At 42.9% G+C, this 16857-nt stretch overlaps 1 protein-coding gene across 1 annotated transcript; it reads left to right on the top strand.

The window, feature by feature from the left end:
* Nucleotides 1-1527: 1527 nt before the first annotated feature.
* On the top strand, nucleotides 1528-3739 carry LOC127171061 (H-2 class II histocompatibility antigen, I-E beta chain). The gene is made up of 6 exons (XM_051119484.1): nucleotides 1528-1619; nucleotides 1921-2196; nucleotides 2360-2641; nucleotides 2796-2918; nucleotides 3034-3061; nucleotides 3157-3739. Exons 1-4 carry the CDS (start codon nucleotides 1556-1558, stop codon nucleotides 2912-2914), a joined length of 741 nt encoding a protein of 246 aa, XP_050975441.1. The 5' UTR covers nucleotides 1528-1555; the 3' UTR covers nucleotides 2915-2918; nucleotides 3034-3061; nucleotides 3157-3739.
* Nucleotides 3740-16857: the final 13118 nt, after the last annotated feature.

Below are 16857 nucleotides of genomic sequence, written 5' to 3'. Positions count from 1 at the left end.
CTCTGCTGGTTCTGTCCAGCTCCACTGCATCTCCCCACCCACCCAGCCTCCTCCTAAACCAGCCAGTTCCTCAGCCTTGTCTCTGCTGGTGCCTGTCTGTCCCTCAGCTCACCCTCAGTCTGAGCCATCTGGGCACTCTGATCTGCCTCGGGACCTCCAGGCTTCAGCTCGACCTAGGCGTGAGACCTCCAGGTCCTGGACATCACCTTGGTCCCCTGACCCATAGTCTCCGTCTTGGCTCCTAGCTCCCTTGTCGCCAGTCATCGCACCAGCTCCACCAGGCTCCCTCGTCCCTCTAGCTCCACCTTGTTCAGTCATCGACCATCTGCTGCCTCGGGATCCCACTCCAGCTTCGCCTCGTCACACAGTCCCTCTGGCTCTGTCAGGCTCCTCTGTCGCTCCGGCTCCACTGTGGCCTTCCAGTTCCCTGGTCTTGAGTTGGTTGTTGTTTTGATGTTTATCTCCTGAATTATTCTGCCTGTGGATTTACTAAAAGACTTTCTTGTCCATTTAAACTCTGGCGTTGTGTGCTTTTAATAGCAAAACGTGACAGTCTCTTATTGCATCTACTAATGATTATACATGAATATACTTTTTCATTGATGCAAATATGTTAAAAACAATGCATTGTGATAGAAATGCCAAGTTAATTCATATATTATAGAGTTGTTTGGGGTGTGGGTAAATTTAAACACAATCTGCAGTGACGTCATAATCATGTTGGATTGTGGTCTATGGAGCGGCCTGAAGTGCGTGTCTAAAAGGGAAGTGAGTGCGTGTCTAAAAGGGAAGTGAAATGAAACTATATTAAATTATAGGAATTAGCTACTGCGGTTCCCAGATGACTATATTTCCCCTAGTTTTCCCCTAAAAAAATACAGAAAAAGTGTTTGTGTCCTCCAAAGTTGGAGAGGTTTTTGAAACTTGCAGGTTTTAATGGACAAGAAAGTCTTTTAGCCATCTCCAGTTTAAACAGATAAACATGAACATTACCTGGGTTCTACAATTCATTTCTGTATTTCTTTCTCCATTTCTAATTATTGTCTCTTTCTGTAGTATTATTATGTAGACTTCTGTAGTATTATTATGTAAATACTCATGCACATCTCTTATTTATATAGCTGTATATAGAGAAAATAATGCACAAATCTGTACATAAATCATCTGTTCCAGATTCATACATTATTATTTATTTTTAAGTTTTTATTTTATTTAAATGTTGTATGTATGTATGTATGTATGTACCAGGAGCACCTTAAAAAACCACAACAAATTCCTCGTGTGTTTGCGCACAGTTGGCGAATAAAGCTAATTCTGATTCTGATTCTGATTTTTTCAGGAATGTAAATTAAAAGGTCATTGTGTTTAATTTGTTTGATCTAACCATTGTTTACATTTTTTGAAGCGTGATTTCAGAATGAAAGCAGGATGTGGCTTAGCAACATGTGACACATATGCAAAGAGTGGTGGATTGGACAGTTATTTTAGACCTTCACCTCTTCAACATGAACAGAGTATTGGCTGCACTTAGTTTTTATAGTCAGAGCGAGTGAAAATGTCTCTGCCAAATCTCTGGAGTTTCCATCACATTCTCATGCTGTCTGCATTCACCAGCACAGGTGAGAGAAATTGTCTACATTAAGAGCCATTGAATAAATTAGCATTATTATGTAGTAGTAGTGGTGGTGTGGATATATTGGTGTTTTTGGTATTTCACAGTGTTGGTAAGATTTAACAGCAGCCTTTTCTTAGACACTGTTAGTTATGATGGTTCTCTGCTAGTGGACCCTCCAATGTAGTAATATTCCCCCATATTTTATTAATATTAACATGACATGATGCTTTAGAAAGGACATCTCATTAAAAACATTAACTGGCTGATGTGTCCAAATGCTTGTTTTTGTTTTATTGTTTCTCTAGCTAATGGATATTATAATTACCAATGGACACAGTGCATCTACAGCTCCAGTGATTTCAGTGACATGGTGTTCTTGGATGGCTATTACTTCAATAAATATCTGTACTTACAGTTCAACAGCACCGTGGGAAAGTTTGTGGGGTTTACTGAGTTTGGAGTGAGATATGCAGAGATCTGGAACAAAAATCCAGCGATCTTGCAGCATTATAGGGCTGAAGTTGATAGATTCTGTAAACCTAATGCTGTACTGTACAAAAAGGATATCCATGATAAAGCAGGTATGTGACTCAAGATTTAAAAATAACTCTTGTTTTAAATAGTTTTGTTGTTTTTAAAAGAAAATAATTTGCTAAAATAAAACACATTTTAAAATTGTGTATTGCATGTAATCACAATATATATTGTAAGGTGTAATTTTGGATGTGACTCTTTCTGGTTCAGTGGCGCCAGTTGTGAAGCTGAGTTTAGTGAAGCAGGGCGACAGCAGACACCCATCACTGCTGATGTGCAGTGCGTATGACTTCTACCCTGAGAAAATCAAAGTGTCCTGGCTGAGGGACGGTGTAGTGGTGACTTCTGACGTGACCTCAACTGAGAAGATGCCCAATGGAGACTGGTACTACCAGATTCACACTGAGCTGGAATACATTCCCAAAGCCGGAGAGAAGATCTCCTGTATGGTGGAGCATGCCGGCTTTGAGAAACCCATGATCTATGATTGGAGTAAGAGAGAAGATTCTGACATACCAATACAGCATTTATTACAAAATAAAATAAAATATAGAAATTGTCAAACTTCACCCAGCTAAACAAAATATACAAAATGTATATTGGACGGTAAATACTGTGGTGATAGAGTGATGTGTGTTCCTCACAGACCCTCCTCTCCCTGAGTTTGAGTGGAACACGCCGCTGTTATTCACTGCTGGAGTTGCTGCACTGATGCTGGGAATCATCATAGCGGCTGCTGGATTCATTTACTACAAGTCAAAATAAACAGGTCTGTGAGATGAGAGCAAATCATTGACATACATCTATTCCAGTTCTGGAACAATACAATATAAATGTCATGGCATGTTATTTTGAAATGAATTACTCTTTTTTTATTTTAATAGATGAGATCATAGTACTACAATAATGATGGTAAGTTTACATTCGATTCCATTTACAGTTTTCCATCCAATTTCCATACTGAATATTCAACCCCATTAACATATAATAATCACACTGAATTGCAGGTCCTCATCCTGACTGAAAGATGCCTCATAATGGAGAAACACACTCTTCATGACACAACTAACACATGCAGTGTGTTTCAAAATAACCTTTAGGATGAAAATAGAAGCGTAGCATCATGTCTGATGCGTTTCTGTCTGATATTTCAGCCTCTTTAGGCAGTATTAGTAATGATGTGAATGACTGAAGGAATTACATACCGTCAGGGGTTTCCCGCCATCACAAACACCTCAGTCACCTCAGTGACCAATCACAACACTCACCCGCTCACAGTACCTGACTACTGATCACCCACACCTGCACCCACTAATCAGGACTCCCATATATACACACACAGATCTCAGTCTCTCATCGTCTGGTCTACCTTTCACTTCATTGGGCTACCAGACTACCTACCTGCTACTTACCAGCGAATGCTTACCTTCAGCTCCTCCACCGCTCCTGTGTTCCCGAACTCCACCGTTGTCACATCCTGGCAAAGCTGCAAGACAAACAAACTATTTACATTGAACTTTACTTACCTGCTTCCAGTCATTTATGCTCATCATCTGCATCTGTTCAATAAACATACCTATTTTAACTATTCACCCGTTTCCGGCTCAATCTGTGACACATACACTCGCTCTTCTTTCTCACGGTTGTCCTCTTCCTCTCTGATCATGTCTTCTTATAATTGCCCTTTGCATTACATCAGTTTCCTCCATCTACCCATATACACTCTCTCCTCCTCCTGTCATCTCCTTCTTCATCTTTCATTCTTTCTCTCCCCTCTCCTCCTCATCCTCTTCCGATTCCATACCTTCCTTGGTAACACTTTATTTAGATAATCTTTTGTAGACATTCTACTAACAGTAAGTAACTTTGTAACTGCATGTCAACTAGTCATTAGAGTATTAGTAGACTGTCTGCTTAATATCTTCTAACACTCTTCCAGACTTCGCAAGTAAATGTCAACTTATTCTACTAACCCTAAACCTAACCTAACAGTCTGCTCCGAGAGTCAGTAGACATGTAGTTGCAAATGAATGAGAATTAGTTGACATGTTGTAGCAAAGTTACTTATAGTTAGTAGAATGTCTAAAGTGGACTATCAAAATAAAGTGTAACTCCTTCCTTTTCCCACTCCACCTCCTCTTACTCTCACACCTCTTCTTTTTCTCCTTCTCATTCTTGTTTTTCTACACTGTATTGAGTGCTGTATTGACAGGTCTGTTTGCTCTGGGAAGCCACAGGTGATCCTCTTATGTATAGTAGCATTTTATAGCTGTCTAATCAATTCAGTAAATGGCATTTTCTGTGCTGTGTGTGTGTGTGTGTTACGTATTTAGCTGATACCAACCATCTGCAATTGTGAATATGAAAAATTACGTTGTGTTTGCTGTGCTAAGTCTGTAAAACAAAAGCAGATGCAAGTAAAATATCAATGTTTTGTGTGCTGAGAGTAAACCAGTGTGACATTCTCTAATTATATCCAGTTATATCTAACATTTTAAGCTCTATATTCTGTGAACATGTTTTAAATGGTCGGATTTGAAATAGTCATCAGCAACTTGAAATTAATTTTCTTCTTATTAGGGAAGACTCATTGTGATGATGTTTGTTATTATTTATGATGGCCATCTATAATGACTCTTGTGGTCTGACAGCAGGTTTGGCTGTCTAAGGAGAGGTCTGTTAGCTCCAGCCCTGCTGCCACAGAGGTGGGAGGGTCTGTTTTGTACTTCTGGGTGTTGCAGAGATCATGCATGCATGCATGTATGCGTGCATTGCGCATAGCGCATAGTCATTCGGATTGATTACCATAGTAAAACAATACTTTTACTACAAATACCATGGTGAAGCAATATGGCTACTAAAAGAATATGTAGTTGAGTGCAGAAGTGAACAGGAGAAATCTTACCTCACGCTGATACTACAGTAGCCAGTCCTAACAGTTGTGATCTGACTCTTGATTTTATTATTGTTATTTTTTTATTTCGATGCTGGGAGCCAAACATATCAAAAATGCGCAGTAAGAGCGTCTATGGTAGTTCACATTGGCCAAAACACACACAGAATCACGTTGTGGAAAAAAATATCGTCGCAATCACAGACATTCGCATTCGTACGGAATTAGTTTTCTCAGAGGATCAGTGAATTATTGCTCCGGAAATATTACAGAGATTGTGCGAGAAAAGCACAGAGGTGGCAGATTCAGACGGGATTAAAATCGCAAAGTACGTCTGTGAAACACACGTTTCTCTAACGACACCCTGTAAAACTAGTCCCCTCCGAATAGAGCTTTAGACTTAGTCTAGTACAGAATTGAATAGGCTGATTTCCTGGAGAAAGACTAAAACTACTTCAGGACTAAACTGAGGCTTAAACATGTGCTGAAACATGCAGAAAAAAGACAGCACTCATTACTCCTGATTAGACCGCATGTAAAGCAAGGCATCGCCATCATAAGTCACCAATGGAAGACATATGGGATACATTTACCTATACTGTGCATCACAGTCAGTATTTTGTTGATCCAGAATCAGGAAGTCAACAGTTAGACCACAACAGTCACAACAGTTTAAAAGAGCATTTCAGTTTTTAGGGAACACAAAGGGGAAACAGAACTCCATATGTAGCATCTAACTACTATTTTCACATAGTGTAAATGTACAGTGTAAAGGTAAATATTGGGGAGAAATAATGTACAGTATTGTAATGTAGTCTTTGGATCACGTCACTCAAGGTGTGTTTATGAGTACATCATCAGATGACACTTCTCCCCACTCTTAGTTTGGGGACACTAGCTAAGAACTTTTCTTTTTCAAGAGCGATTAAAGAGCAGACGGCTCCGATACTGTTTCACTTTTTTAGTACTTTGATGTCATACACTGATCAATCTGTGCAGTGCCACTTCAAATCGAACAAGCCTATAAATCCAGATGATAAGTGCAAATGGCTGATTCATTAAAGAATGAGGCAGTTGTTTTAAATATTTAGGTTTGTTTGACTTGATGTGGCACTGCCCAGACCAGTCTTCTTTAGACTGAAAGCAGTGCAGGCCGCTCAGAAGTGTTGTCTGGCCTAAGACAATAGCTGTGTTTCCATCCACCTATTTTTATGTGCATTTTGGAATAGCACATAAAAAAACTCTGAATGTAAACGCAAAGATGCGCATAAATTCTAAAAATGCGCAATAAAAATTGTGCAGAAACTATGATGGAAACACTTTTATACCAAATAAATTCCTCCATGCGCATTAAAAACGCACGGTGGAATGGGATAACTTGACTAACCAGCGGACCCATCTCGTTGCACAGCATCAGAAATGTTTTTTGGTCATTCTGAAATGCCTGAACAAAGTCTGTCATCAAAGTATTTCTGTATAATTGTCCTACACGATTGTGTTCCCAAACAGCTGGCATCTGCCTCCGAAAGCAGTGACTGCAATTCTGTTTGTTGTTTGCTACACCGGTTTCGTCACTTGCGCAGCATGGTACCGAACCCACCATTGTTTTAATAATTATTTTTTTATATAGTAATGAAAATAATTTAGTTCAGTTAGAGTACAAATGAAAACCTGAACACGTCTGCTCAATGCAGTGTCCCGAACAACATTCGCATCACAGATCTGTGGCAGAAGCCTGATTTCATTTATCACATGAGGAGAGTGAGTTGAATATGGTGAGAAAGGCAAGACGTTCGTGAAAGATTTAGTTTCAAAACGAAATACAAAAGCGCCCGTTTTAAAAACATTTTGTTGCCGTTTATCTAAAAGGTGATTTTGGAAGCTCATTGGAAGAACATTAATTTCTTATTTATTTGGTTCCACCGTGTTTGCCGATTTTAAGTATTTTTTTTATAATTAAACTTTGTGGATGTTATTTAACAGTTATTTCACATTAGGCCTACACCATGGTGTATTTTTATTCGTTTTGTTTATAAATGAATAATTTTATGTTTAATATAAGTGAGTTTGTCACATCCGCCACATCCCTACTGCTTGCCCTGAGGTGCAAGCATTTCATATATAATTATGAAAATTATTATTTTCAGGGGCTTCTCCTAAGTTTCTTGATATTCAGTGCAAGTTTATCGGGAAGCGATGATTTTGTTCTCTTTGTCTCGTTGGATGAAATTTTATGCACAAATGTTTTATGCTATATTTCAATTTTGAGCATAAGTTAAATTTGCATTTTTGGATGGAAACATTGCTAGCGTCAATGTGTCATGAATCTGGTCGGTGACCTTCGGTCCGCTCACCACCAGATGTCACTCTCACTCCATCATATCACACAGACTGTTGCATTGCACCCCGGACTACTACTCCCATCATCCATCGCGCTGATTGAGTCAGCACCTGTGGCCAATCAGGCGCGCTATAAAAGCCCCGGACTTTCCCTCTGTAGATCACAGAGTATTGTGGTTATTGTTGTGGTTTATGTAAGTTTCCTAGTTTCCTTGTTTCCTAGTTCCCTAGTTCCTGAGTTCCCTGTGTTTAGCTTTCTTACCTGGCCATCTCGTCTCATCTGTCTCGCCGCCTGCCTTCTGAACTCTCACTTGTTTCATGGATTATTCCCCCGCCTTGCCCCCCACGGATTACGTTCGCCCCGGATCGACCCACGCCTGCCTCTCGGACTATTCTTGTGTCTCGCTCCATATATACCTGTTTGTTATTGTTTTGACCCTGCCTGTTTTCACTATGCCTCTGTCTCGTCCTAAGAATAAAAGCTTGCATTTGGATCCACTCGCCTCTCGCCTCTCTCCGCACGTTGCACAACGCCACTGTGACATATGGCATCAAAGTACCGCAAGAAGTGATGACAGCACAGCTGTTTCACAATTGTCCTGATTTAGGGCGATATGGCAAAAATATCATATCACTTTTTTTCCCCAGGAAAATCACAACTCACAATTTTTATTACAATTCTTTTTCACGTTAGTTTACTATTTCGCAAGTGACAGAGCAGTACAGCCACACTTTTTTACCTCTTTTAGTGACTATTTGAAGTGAAATTTAATTCTTTAGTTTGCCCCACAGCCCATTAGATTACATGGAGAGAGCAGGGTTTATGACATATACTGTAACCAGCCACCTGGGGGCAATTCAAACGTTTTGCCTTCAGTTTTCAAGACTTGTGCAGCACACTTGGTACATTCTACCAACTTTAGTCCCACTAATGCACATATGTGGGCATTTTAAACAAAACAATTAACTTTTCATGCCATCTCCATCTCATAAATCATGTTTATTAAGAGATTATTTTTACTGCAATCACTTTTTTAAATTAATTTGTTTATATAGGTTTACCTTTTTCATACAGACCCTTTACATTTAGCTGCATAACCTATTTAAATATTTTTTTTATGGAACAACTCAAATGTCAAACTTACAGACTTTTAGTGATTCTGATTGATACTAATTCTGTAGGTGCTGGATTCTTCCTTCTCACTTGTATGTGATTATTGCTAACAACTCAGGCTGCACTGTCAACTTAACAAGACAACAAACAGACAAATAAGTTTTGCTTATTTGTATATGAATCTTTATGGCTTTTTTTTTTTTTTACTTTGTTTGGCCTTTTTATGCCTTTTATTGTGATAGCACAGTAAAGAAATGACAAGAAAGAGCTGGGAGGAGAGAGGGGAGCAAGATCGGCAAAGGACCTTGAGCACAGTTGTGCTATATGTTGACGCACTAACCATGAGGCTATTGGTGCCGACATGGTGTTTTGTCTTATTAAAATGCACTTAACTAACTGGAGGAAATTGTAAAATGAGTAAAAAAAAACAGCATCCTATTCCTTTTATCTAAAATGAAAATCCTCATACAATAAATACAATTATTATCTCCTTAGATTACATTCATGAAGTTGTAGCAAACACATAATTCATCATACTACACAAGCCATATGTGTTCAGTATGTTCTCAATTTATTTACTTCAAACTTGTTTCTGTCGTGATGACACCCTTTCAAAATGTCACATACATCAAAGGTTTGTTGAAACATAAACCAACAACAACAACAATCACTTCTAACTGAAAAACTTAAAGGTGTTAAAAGTGTAATTGCACTAATTGGTTAGTATTAGAAATAACAAGTCACACAGGTGTTTGGTCCTTTTGGATATACAGTGGGTACGGAAAGTATTCAGACCCCCTTAAATTTTTCACTGTTTGTTATTGTTACGGAAGCAGACGGACAACTGAGGTAAGTGAAAGTAACAATGTTTATTTACAGCTGAGCACAGATGAAGAATGACGTGAAGGAAGAGGTGAGTATCACAGTTCAGGTATGACAAGTTCTTGAATGGATTACTACGAGCTGATTGGAATATGTCTTCTCTGCAGGAACGAAGGGAGGTGAGCTGGAGAACGGAGAGAAAACACACACACCAGTGGTTGACAGCTGTCGAACTTACGACACACACACCACTGACTGGATGACGCTGGACTGGACGGACTGGAATGAAACAGAGAGAAAGGTAAGTATCTTCAGGTAGGTAGAAGTTTGTGAACTCAGGGAGAGCGTCACAATGAGTCCGCTTCGTATGAACGAGCTCGGACAAGGAGAGGTGCGTGGTGTGTGCTTTTATGTGTGTGGTGATTACGTGCAGGTGTGTGTAATCAGAACTCTGGTGACTGTGATCGCTGCGTGTGAGTGGTTGTAGAGCCTGGCCAATCCGTGACATTAACCCCCTCCCCAGGGCCCGCTCCTGAGGGCCGAGACCTCCGGCGCCGTGGTGGTCTACCTCATCCACGAGGTGCAGGGAATTCAGGATGATTGGCGTGGAAATCTTCCATGAGAGTGGGATCCAGGATGTCGACTCTGGGGACCCACGATCTCTCCTCTGGGCCGTATCCTTCCCAGTCGACCAGGTACTCCAATTGACCACCACGACGTCGGGATTGCAGGATTTCTCTGACCGAGTAAATGGAGCCTTCTTCCAGCATCAAGGGGGGGAGGGGGTTCCTCTTCGTGGCCAGGCTCTGTGGAAGGAATCAGAGGTTGATGAAAAGGTTTGAGAAGAGAGATATGAAATGTGGGGTGAATCCTATATTGAGGTGGCAATTGGAGTTTGAAGGTGACTGGGTTGACCTGTTCCAAGATGGTGAAGGGGCCAACAAATCTGGGACTAAGTTTTCTAGAGGGCAGGCGCAGACGGATGTCTCGGGTGGAGAGCCAAACCTTTTGTCCAGGAGTATAGACGTGACCTGGGATCCTTCTCCGGTCTGCAACAATCTTGGATCTGCGCACTGCCCTCTGCAGGTGATGGTGAGCTGCGTCCCAGACTCTCTCGCTCTCCCGAAACCAGTAATCCACTGCGGGTACCTCTGATGGTTCACCATTCCAGGGGAAGAGTGGGGGTTGGAATCCGAGAACACACTGGAATGGTGTGAGTCCTGTGGCCGGTTGCCGCAGTGAATTCTGGGCGTATTCCAGAAACTGGTTCCAGGAGTCCTGGTGACTGTGACAGAAGATTCTGAGGAACCGCCCCACCTCTTGAATCTTCCTCTCCGTCTGGCCGTTGGTTTGAGGATGGTATCCAGAGGAGAGGCTAACGGTCACACCTAGGAGCTTGAAAAAAAGCTTTCCATACTCTGGAGATGAATTGTGGTCCTCTGTCTGAAACAATGTTCTCTGGAATACCGTAATAGCGGAAGACATGATTGAAAAGGATTTCAGCTGTCTCCAGGGCAGTGGGGAGTCCTTTGAGAGGTAGAAGACAGCAGAATTTTGAAAAAAACAATCTATGATGACTAGAATGCAGGTATTTCCATCAGAAGAAGGGAGATCTGTCATGAAGTCGACTCCTAGGTGTGACCAGGGGCGGTTCGGGACAGGCAAAGGATGGAGTTTCCCTGCAGGTAAGTGTCGGGGAAATGGCACATTCCTTGCAACCTTGAACATACCTTCTCACATCCCTTGCCATGGATGGCCACCAGAAGCGATCGGATAGCAGCGAGAGGGTATTGTTGACCCCTGGATGCCCAGTGCCCAGGGAGGTGTGCATGGAGTGAATCAAATCTACCCGTTGAGTCTGTGGAACAAACTGACGACCCGGTGGACAGCCCGGCGGAGGTCTGGGTGCTGGAGTGGCGACAATGGGAGGAGCAGACCATTCAATGGGGTTGACTATGATATGTTCTGGTATGATATTGGCAGGGTTTTCTGATGTCTCTGGATGATCATGAAGTCTGGATAAAGCATCCGCACGGATGTTCTTGGATCCTGGACGATATGTGATGGAGAAGTTGAATCTGGAGAAGAATAATGACCAGCGAGCTTGACGTGGACAGAGTCGTTTGGCGTCTCGAAGATATTGTAAATTCTTATGATCTGTTATTACCTGGAAGGGATGGATAGCGCCCTCCAGCCAATGCCGCCACTCCTCCAGGGCAAGTTTAATGGCTAGGAGTTCTCGGTTGCCGACGTCGTAATTCCTCTCTGCCGGGCTGAGCTTCCGAGAGAAATAGGCGCATGGATGGAGTAATTTGGGAGTCCCATGATACTGGGAGAGGACGGCTCCAACGCCAGTGGTCGAGGCGTCCACTTCCACCACGAAAGGGAGGTCAGGGTCAGGATGAGTCAGGAGTGGAGCTTGAGTAAAGGCTGACTTAAGGGAATGGAAGGCTTCGGCCGCTTCGGGAGTCCATAAGAGAGTCCTGGGTTTTCCACTGAGAAGGTTGGTGAGAGGAGTAGTGATGATGCTATAGTCCTGGATGAAACGTCTGTAGAAATTGGAGAATCCGAGAAATCTTTGCAATTCTTTGATTGTAGTGGGTTCTGGCCAGGAAACAACTGCAGAGACCTTCCTCTCATCCATGCGTACCCCCTGATGATCTATACAATATCCCAGGAACTTGACGGATGGAAGATGGAATGAGCATTTTTCAGCCTTGAGATAGAGCTGGTGCTCTCTGAGTTTCTTAAGGACCTCCGCAACGTGGTGTCGATGTTCTGCTTCACTCTGGGAGTAGATTAATATGTCGTCTATGTAGACAACAACGAAGTGGTGAAGGAACTCCCGGAGTACTTCATGAATGAAGTTTTGGAATACGGAGGGGGCGTTGACCAAACCGTAGGGCATGACCAGATACTCATAATGGCCGGTAGGGGTCACAAAGGTGGTCTTCCATTCATCCCCCTCACGTATTCTCACCAGGTTGTAGGCGCTGCGGAGGTCCAACTTGGTGAATATCCTTGCGGATCGGAGTTGTTCGAGGGCCGCAGGGACGAGAGGAAGGGGATAACGGAATTTGATTGTGCCTTGATTGAGGGTCCGGTAATCGATACATGGCCTCAGCCCTCCATCCTTCTTCGCCACAAAGAAAAAACTGGATGCTGCAGGAGAAGTGGAAGGACGTATGTACCCCTGACTCAGAGCCTCTTGGATGTACTCCTCCATGGCCTTAGTCTCCGGAAGCGACAACGGGTAGATTTTACCTCTGGGCATTGGAGCATCCGGAATCAGGTCAATGGCGCAGTCCCATGGCCGATGTGGTGGTAGCTGGGAAGCTCTCTTGGGGCAGAAGACATCCTTATAGGAAGTGTAAATATCTGGAATCTGAACAGATTGTTTCTCGATGGGACTTTCAATAGATGTGGTATAGACTGGCAGAGATCGCTGGATCGGTTGAGGGAGCTCAGGGAAACATCCTGTGGTGCATCCTTCACCCCATTTTAAGACTTCACCGAAGCCCCAAGAGATGATGGGATCATGCTTCACCAGCCACGGGCACCCTAAGATGATGTCCACGGTGGCACCCTCCAGAACCAGAAATTGAATATCCTCTTTGTGTAACAGTCCAATCTGAAGATGAATGGGCTCACATTCACTGTTATGGGTTGAATCTGGTAGGTCCTTGACGAGGCCTCGGTACGGAGCTGTAGCTGGCGACAGAGGTTCCCTGAGATGAAGTTTCCTGCTGACCCGAAGTCGATGAGAGCGGTGACTGCAACAGAAGAAGACGGGGTGGTTAACTGTACATTGGTAGTGAGGGGATGCATATTTTCGATGTCCGAATGGATGCCACTCACCGAGGTGCGAACTGGACGGAGCGGGCAGTTCAGCCGAACATGCCCGCTAGCTCCACAGTACATATACAGACCCCAGGTCAGCCTCCTCTGTCGCTCAGCGGAGGTGAGTTTACCAGATTCGATGATCATAGGTTCTAGTTCTGAAGGGTTGACTGGCTCGGATGGACGGAGGAGTGCAGTAGAGACTGTTTCTTGGTTAGACTGATAAAATTTTATACGATCAGAACAGCGAAGAGATTGTTGAATAAATTTTTCTAACCCAATATTGTCATCCAAAGCCGCCAACTGCAATCTGAGTTTTGGTTCCAAACCAAGCCGGTAAGTGGTCAGGAGGGATAGCTCGTTCCACCCACTGGCAGCCGCTAGAGTGCGAAAACGAAGAGAATATTCGTGGGTAGTCATAGTTCCTTGTTTCAGATGGTATAATTGCTCACCAGCGGATACTTTCTCATCAGCGTGACTGAAAACCTCCTTGAAATGAGCGATGAATGCCTGGATGAAACGAGTCGGTGGACCAGCTTGGTGCCAGATAGTTTCGGCCCATCGGAGAGCTGGTCCGGTAAGCAGTGACGTGATCAAGGTGATTTGAGACTGATCTGTGGGGTATAAAGCAGGTTGCATAGTGAATATGAGTGAACATTGTAATAGAAATCCGTTGCACTCCTCCGCCCCGCCAGAGTAGGGCGCCGGACGGGCCATGGGACTGGATGGAATGGTGGCCGAAGAAGTGCTGGGTGCTGGTGGTGCGTCGGGAGGTGGTGTGGATGGCATGGTGGTAGGAGACCTCAACAAAACCTTCCGCAGCGAGTCCACCAGTTCCTGGAACGGATCGGGATTGCTCATGCTGTTACTGTTGTTAGGTCCAGGCTTACTGTTACGGAAGCAGACGGACAACTGAGGTAAGTGAAAGTAACAATGTTTATTTACAGCTGAGCACAGATGAAGAATGACGTGAAGGAAGAGGTGAGTATCACAGTTCAGGTATGACAAGTTCTTGAATGGATTACTACGAGCTGATTGGAATATGTCTCCTCTGCAGGAACGAAGGGAGGTGAGCTGGAGAACGGAGAGAACACACACACACCGGTGGTTGACAGCTGTCGAACTTACGACACACACACCACTGACTGGATGACGCTGGACTGGACGGACTGGAATGAAACAGAGAGAAAGGTAAGTATCTTCAGGTAGGTAGAAGTTTGTGAACTCAGGGAGAGCGTCACAATGAGTCCGCTTCGTATGAACGAGCTCGGACAAGGAGAGGTGCGTGGTGTGTGCTTTTATGTGTGTGGTGATTACGTGCAGGTGTGTGTAATCAGAACTCTGGTGACTGTGATCGCTGCGTGTGAGTGGTTGTAGAGCCTGGCCAATCCGTGACAGTTATATTGCAGCCATTTGCTAAAATCATTTAAGTTCATTTTTTTCCTCATTAATGTACACACAGCACCCCATATTGACAGAAAAACACAGAATTGTTGACATTTTTGCAGATTTATTAAAAAAGAAAAACTGAAATATCACATGGTCCTAAGTATTCAGACCCTTTGCTGTGACACTCATATATTTAACTCAGGTGCTGTCCATTTCTTCTGATCATCCTTGAGATGGTTCTACACCTTCATTTGAGTCCAGCTGTGTTTGATTATACTGATTGGACTTGATTAGGAAAGCCACACACCTGTCTATATAAGACCTTACAGCTCACAGTGCATGTCAGAGTAAATGAGAATCATGAGGTCAAAGGAACTGCCTGAAGAGCTCAGAGACAGAATTGTGGCAAGGCACAGATCTGGCCAAGGTTACAAAAAAATTTCTGCTGCACTTAAGGTTCCTTAGAGCACAGTGGCCTCCATAATCCTTAAATGGAAGACGTTTGGGACGACCAGAACCCTTCCTAGAGCTGGCCGTCCGGCCAAACTGAGCTATCGGGGGAGAAGAGCCTTGGTGAGAGAGGTAAAGAAGAACCCAAAGATCACTGTGGCTGAGCTCCAGAGATGCAGTCGGGAGATGGGAGAAAGTTGTAGAAAGTCAACCATCACTGCAGCTCTCCACCAGTCGGGGCTTTATGGCAGAGTGGCCCGACGGAAGCCTCTCCTCAGTGCAAGACACATGAAAGCCCGCATGGAGTTTGCTAAAAAAACACCTGAAGGACTCCAAGATGGTGAGAAATAAGATTCTCTGGTCTGATGAGACCAAGATAGAACTTTTTGGCCTTAATTCTAAGCGGTATGTGTGGAGAAAACCAGGCACTGCTCATGACCTGTCCAATACAGTCCCAACAGTGAAGCATGGTGGTGGCAGCATCATGCCGTGGGGGTGTTTTTCAGCTGCAGGGACAGGACGACTGGATGCAATCGAGGGAAAGATGAATGCGGCCAAGTACAGGGATATCCTGGACGAAAACCTTCTCCAGAGTGCTCAGGACCTCAGACTGGGCCAAAGGCTTACCTTCCAACAAGACAATGACCCTAAGCACACAGCTAAAATAACGAAGGAGTGGCTTCACAACAACTGTTCTTGAATGGCCCAGCCGGAGCCCTGACTTAAACCCAATTGAGCATCTCTGGAGAGACCTAAAAATGGCTGTCCACCAACGTTTACCATCCAACCTGACAGAACTGGAGAGGATCTGCAAGGAGGAATTGCAGAGGATCCCCAAATCCAGGTGTGAAAAACTTGTTACATCTTTCCCAAAAAGACTCATGGCTGTATTAGATCAAAAGGGTGCTTCTACTAAATAATAAGCAAAGGGTCTGATATTTCAGTTTTTCTTTTTTAATAAATCTGCAAAAATGCCAACAATTCTGTGTTTTTCTGTCAATATGGGGTGCTGTGTGTACATTAATGAGGAAAAAAAATGAACTTAAATTATTTTAGCAAATGGCTGCAATATGACAAAGAGTGAAAAATTTAAGGGGGTCTGAATACTTTCCGTACCCACTGTATAAAGACCAAACATTACCAAGTGCAACACAAAACAAAATGGACAACGCAACGATTAACGTGAAGGACAGCAATGATAAAGTTTTTACTTTTTCTGTTTTCAGTTTTCCAAGGACACTGCAGAAAGGATGAAAAATGGTGAGTAAACAGCAGAATTGTAAAATAAGTACTAGTTATAAATGATTTGTGTGAGTGTTTTGAGTATTTCCCCAGATCAAAAGTTCCTCTCCTCTGTAATGGAGAAAGTAACAGCAATTGAAACAAAACAAGGTACTCACTTTTGATGAACAAACACTGGACAGACTAAAGCTCCCACCAGTACTCACTTTTGATGGTCCAACTGCAGTGCTTTTCTGGATGCAAAATAATATGAAATAAAGTTATCCAAAAAAAACCCCACACTATGTCTTTGAAACTTTTCTAGAAAAAACAAAACAAAAAACAAAACAAAACAAAACAAAACAAAACAAAAAAAGCGATCTGTTCCTCAAAAACAGGTTTTCAATTTTTTTTTATTATTGTGTTGTAACCTTTTATAAAAGCAGAAAGGTACAAGAGGCCGTCCTGTATTGTGAATAATTCACGGCTGAAAGGCATTGTTAGGCACATTGTGAAGCGGAGTACCTTATTGCTTACTTAGTTCCTGTTACTTGACACATTAACAGACATTATCAAATGAAACCTAATTGTTGAGTAGATGGTATTTGTATATTGTTGCTTATTGCACATGAGATGCAA

The sequence above is a fragment of the Labeo rohita genome, chromosome 9, assembly GCF_022985175.1.
Source record: "Labeo rohita strain BAU-BD-2019 chromosome 9, IGBB_LRoh.1.0, whole genome shotgun sequence".
Classification (NCBI taxonomy): Eukaryota; Metazoa; Chordata; class Actinopteri; order Cypriniformes; family Cyprinidae; genus Labeo; species Labeo rohita.
Note: the sequence above shows the minus strand (reverse complement) of the source record. Positions and strands in the feature narration are given on the sequence as shown.